General features: G+C 64.1%; 3 protein-coding genes across 3 annotated transcripts in view; 1 reads left to right on the top strand and 2 right to left on the bottom strand.

Moving 5' to 3' along the window:
* EMIHUDRAFT_469298 (Sodium/nucleoside cotransporter) overlaps positions 1-1800 on the bottom strand; it is a gene marked incomplete at its 5' end in the record, with an annotated part of 3175 nt that extends 1375 nt beyond the window's left edge. Inside the window, 4 exons of the mRNA XM_005777133.1 lie at positions 175-563; positions 790-870; positions 1060-1434; positions 1666-1800. Of these exons, the coding sequence (XP_005777190.1) occupies positions 175-563; positions 790-870; positions 1060-1434; positions 1666-1800 (980 nt within the window). The remainder of the gene's footprint in view (positions 1-174; positions 564-789; positions 871-1059; positions 1435-1665) is intronic.
* Positions 1801-2748: 948 nt separating this feature from the next.
* EMIHUDRAFT_57910 (hypothetical protein) lies at positions 2749-3135 on the bottom strand (the record flags this gene model as incomplete). The annotated part of the gene is made up of 1 exon (XM_005777134.1): positions 2749-3135. A coding segment is annotated over one exon (387 nt), but the record flags the coding sequence as incomplete, so codon positions are not given.
* Positions 3136-3495: 360 nt separating this feature from the next.
* EMIHUDRAFT_115838 (hypothetical protein) overlaps positions 3496-5026 on the top strand; it is a gene marked incomplete at both ends in the record, with an annotated part of 4732 nt that continues 3201 nt past the window's right edge. Inside the window, one exon of the mRNA XM_005777135.1 lies at positions 3496-4330. Within this exon, the coding sequence (XP_005777192.1) occupies positions 3496-4330 (835 nt within the window). The remainder of the gene's footprint in view (positions 4331-5026) is intronic.

Genomic DNA, 5026 nt, shown 5'->3' on the forward strand with positions numbered 1-5026 from the left:
TTTTTTTTTTTTTTTTTTTGCCCCCTTTAACCCCCCCCCCCCCTTCCCTTCGCCCCCCCCCCCCCCTCTCTCCCTGGGCTTCCGGAGGCCTGCTTGCGGTCCCGGCTCTGCGCCATCGGGGGCGCGATCGCCGTGTCCGCGACGGCTGCGGCTGCGGCGTTCGGGACGGTGTACCGCAGCCCGGAGAACGTATACGAATCACGGGGCGGGCTGCCCGTCGGGCGGCCCTGCCGCTTCGCCGCGAGGCGCGCGTGGACCCGTTGCCTCCTCGCCAGCTGCGCCGCCTCCGTCCGCGCAGCATCCGCGGCCGCCTCGTCGGCGGCGTCCTTGGCAGACCCCGTCTCGGGGACCAGCATCTTGGCCACCGCCAGCGCTGCTGGGGCCGACATGATGGACGCCGACAGCAGCTGGCTCGGGTCGGCGCCAAAGCTGATGTACGCTCCGAGGGTCGAGCCGGCGACCGAAGCGAATCCGCCCGTCATGACGACGAAGAGTTGCGACCGGCTCAGGCCGGGCAGCAGCGGGGTGAGGAGCAGCGGCGCCTCGGTCATGGACAGGAACACCTACGCCCAGCCACGCGGGAGAGAGTCACCCGCAGCGGGGCGCTCAATGTAGGGATCCCTTCTAGTGATGTCACAGGTGGGTTAAGAGGGAGATTCGCGCGAGCTGCGGGACGGCGGGCGGAAATGCGACTCGCCGCCACTTTTGGCGACTTTAGGGACGCGCGATCGAACGGCCGAGAATCGAGATGTATGTATATGGGGGATCCCCTATCGGCAAGAAGTGCACGTTGGCGACTGTGACGATCCCCTCGACCTCCGAGACCGCCAGGAAGTTGGCGAGAGCCGCTCCCCCATACTTGAAGACCACCTGAGGACGTGTGAGGAGGCAAGAGAGGTGACAAACAGAAGCGGGACGGCGCTACGCACACCACATATTGAGAGTAGGCGTGGTCGTGTAGGCTCTACGGAGGTGTGCGGTGTATAAGGCTGCCTGCAGGGCGCCGAGGTACGCGAGGAGGGAGATTATTGCCGAGAAGTAGAGGATGATCGGGAGCACGGAGAAGGCAAAGAAGGCGAGAAGGTCGTCGCCAAAGACAAAGGCGGCGCCAAGCCCCGCGTACTTGAGCAGGGTCGTCATCAGGCACGAGACATACGACAGCGCCCACGAGCCCGCGTCTGTCCGCGTCACGAGCACGCCGAACCAGAACTGCAGCGCGAATCCGGTGGAAACGGTGCCCACGGAGATTGCCGACCGGTGAGTGGAGCCGAGCACACACCCGCCCGCGAGCATGGCGAGGCCGAGGACGGGAACCCACGACTGCCACGTGTTCGTGCGGAGGACCGAGATCACAGCAAGGTGGGCGCCGAGCACGAGCGTTGCAAAGGTGGCCTTGGCCCAGCGGGGAGGATCGCGGGTGTACGGCAGGAGCGCCTAAACTCGAGTACCACAAACAATGATTACACGTTACGGAATGTGCTTAGGCTGCATGCAACTACCGCATCGCTCCTTCTGGATTGGACGCAGTGACTGCTTGACGCTCGGCGAGCAGTACACAAACACGACACAGAGAAGCAAGAACAGCTCGAAGCCTGCCCAGCCGTAGGAGCGCTCCCAATGCAGGGCGAGGGCGGCGACAGTCCACGCGAATAAATACGCGATGACAGTGATCGTCTTGAGGCCGAAGCCAGGCATTGCGAGTCCGATCCTCATGTCGAGGAGTTCGAGTTCGTCCTGCATGCCGGTCCAGCAGGCGCTGATGCTGGGCGTCTTCTTCTTCTCCAAAGGTGCTTCCTCCATAGATCAATCCACCAGGCGAGCCGAAATGCAATCGCCAAGAGGGCAAGGCAGGAGGCCAGATGCAGAGGCTGTGTGGGGGGGGACGAGCACCGCGTGCTTTGATGGGGCCATGTCGGGATTCCAACTTTTTGGTAGGGTAGGGTTACCGATGGGGTGGCTGCCCACTAGAGACGTCCGTTACACGCCCAAATGGAGGGGGTATTGGATATTGGATCCACATATGTATCTATTATTCTTTTGAACCTGCTTGCGAGCGTGTCGCTCCTTTTTTGACCTTTTGAAATCACCCAGATTGGCTTTCCAGTAACACGTGTAGGTCTGTGCGATTTCGCCGGCGCCCGGCCCCGGGGTTGTGCGTTTAAATGTGAAAGGGTGTGAGCATTCGAGAGAGATGTTTAGCAATACCAAACAACTCTAACACTCACTTTGTACAACGTCAAGAACAACATACATGCAAACCCGACGCCACAGTCAGTGCAGGCGGCAGGCCCTCCTCTCTTCGGCAACGCCACGCACCGCGGCGTCGAGCCGCTGGTGAGGTCCGGAGAAAGAAGAACGCCGCCCTCCCCTTCTTCCTGCCCGAGGCGGCCGGCGCCTTCTGCGCTGCCCCGGCCCTGTGCGCCCTGCTGCTGGAGCCCACAGGAGCCTGTCCGGACTTGCCCAAACGCCAAAGGCAAAATGTGGGCAGAGCCGGCGACGCTCAAAATATACTGCAACCGCAATCATAACCTGTCCGTCTCTCCCAAAGTCGTCTCTAAAGTCGTCTTGAGTGTATGACAAAGTAACATGTGGGGTCAAGTCTCAATCGCAGACCACGAACCATGAAACCGGCTCCTCGACACCCGGCGCGCCGGGACCGGCATCAGGCGTCCCCAGCGGAGGAGAGCCGGCGGTGGCATCGGCGGTGGAGACTATCTGCTGCGGCATCTCTGTCTTATGCTGTCGCAGATATCGGTTCCGGATCGCAGAGTCACTCCGCCCTGTGAGCATGCCAGCGATGCAGCGCCACTTTAAGCCATGCTTCCGAACCCCCTCTTCGATGATTGCATCCTCCGCCGCCGTCCAGCCCCTCCGCTCCTTCTGGCGTAGCAACAGCGGCTCCGGCTTTTCAGAGCCCGAAGATTTTTCCGCCAGGCCTGCGGCTTGCAGCTTGTGCCATCTATTGCGCACAGCATCGGCTGTCCGTTTGTTGTGCATCTCCTCCGCGATGACTGGGAACTGCGTACCGATTCTGGCGATCAGCCTGATGATTGCGCGGTCCTCCTCCTCGGTCCAAGGTTTTGCGCTGCGTTTGGCGGCCGGTTCAGGCTTGTCATCGTCATCGCAATGGGCGAGCGATAATATGCTTGGGATGCCGGTGTGCTGGCCTTCTGGCGCGGCCTCCTCGAGCCAGTTCAGGGGCGCGGCATCCGGCTGGTACAACTCTGGCAGCAGGCTCGGCAATTCCATCAGCCAGGCGGTCAGCCAGGCTGGTCACCTGCGGTTGTGGTCAAACGAACGCGAAATGGTCAGCTGTCAAAGACGGCTGTTTCAAAAAATAATCGTGAAGGTGGAAGGAAGAAAAAGAGTGGCGGACTCACTGGGGAGAGTCAGCTCCGAAAATAAAAAGAAAAACCCGGCCGCTTTGACGGTGCTCGCTCGTGCCACAGCCACAGCAGTCCAGTGAAGGCGTCTGCTCCCAAACACAGAACACGCATGCTTAGCGCCGCCCTCCTGCTCGTCGCCGTCCCTCCTCAAGAGCCTCCTTCGCCGCCGCTCCCGCCGACGCTTCCGCCGCTGCCGCCGCCGCCGGGGCTGCCTCCGCCTCCGCCCGCGTCTCCGCCTCCGCCTCCCAGCTCTCCGCCCGCGTCTCCGCCTCCGCCTCCCAGCTCTCCGCCCGCGTCTCCGCCTCCGCCTCCCAGCTCTCCGCCCGCGTCTCCGCCTCCGCCTCCGCCTCCCAGCTCTCCGCCTCCGTTCGCGCCTCCCGGCGCACCACCACTCCTCGGCCTCGAGTGCGAACGCGAGGCGTACTTTCGGCTCCCGACGCGGTGGTTCTCCGAGCGGGAGGCGGCGCTGCTCACCACGGCGCTGATCAACGCGGCGATCGCGGTCGGCTGCGGCCTCCTCTTCTTCGGCCTCCGCCACGCCTCGCCCACCATCCGGCTCCGGGTCTACTCGCCGCTTGCCGGCTCGTGGAGCGGCGCGAGCGGCGGCGCCGAGCCGTGGCCACCCGACGTCTGGATCGGCGGGCTGCGGTGGCTGCTGTGGCCGCCTCGCTGGGCGCCCGAGTCGCGGTACACGCTCGAGCTCTGCATGATGATCCGCTTCCTCTCCATGAACTTCCGACTCTTCGCCCTCTTCGCGCCACTCGCCTTCCTTGTCTTGTTGCCGGTGAACGCGACGGCGCCGTCGCCGCCGCCGCTGCCGCCGCCGCCGCCGCCGCCCGAGGGGGTTTCGTTCCCCGCGCCGCCCTCCGCGCCGGTGGGGGGCGAGGAGGGGAAGGACTACATTGGCGGGCTCGAGGCGCTCTCCCTCAACCACCTGCCGCCCGGTCAGCACACGCAGATGCGGAAGACTCAGACGCACTTCTCGCTCCGCGCCTCTCCTGCCGCGCACCTCCATTGGTTTGCTTGGGGTGTGTGGTATGCTGGCGGTCTCTGCGCTGGAGCGGGCCGGTGTGTGGTCCGACTAGCACTCGAGAGGACGCGTACTCCGCCGCACTCAGCCGCACTCACCCCCATCTAGACGCAAGCCCAGCCGCACTCACCCCCATCTAGACGCAAGCCCAGCCGCACTCACCCCCATCTAGACGCAAGCCCAGCCGCACTCACCCCCATCTAGACGCAAGCCCAGCCGCACTCACCCCCATCTAGACGCAAGCCCAGCCGCACTCACCCCCATCTAGACGCAAGCCCAGCCGCACTCACCCCCATCTAGACGCAAGCCCAGCCGCACTCACCCCCATCTAGACGCAAGCCCAGCCGCACTCACCCCCATCTCGACGCGAGCCTAGCCTCCCTTTCCTCAGTCTATACTCAAGCACGCTCGCGCTGCTCGCATTCTACACCGAGCCCAGCCGGACTCACCCCTATCGAGGACCAAGCCACGCCGTACTCCCCCCCACCTAGACCCAGGCCCAGCCGCACTCACCCCCCGTAAAGAAGGGAAGCACCAGCGGCACTCCCCCCCCCTCTAAGAGCATGACCCAAGCGCGAGGCACCCCCCAAAAGGGGGGAGGGCCCCGGCC

The sequence above is a fragment of the Emiliania huxleyi genome (genome assembly GCF_000372725.1).
Source record: "Emiliania huxleyi CCMP1516 unplaced genomic scaffold EMIHUscaffold_269, whole genome shotgun sequence".
Taxonomy (NCBI): domain Eukaryota; phylum Haptophyta; order Isochrysidales; family Noelaerhabdaceae; genus Emiliania; species Emiliania huxleyi.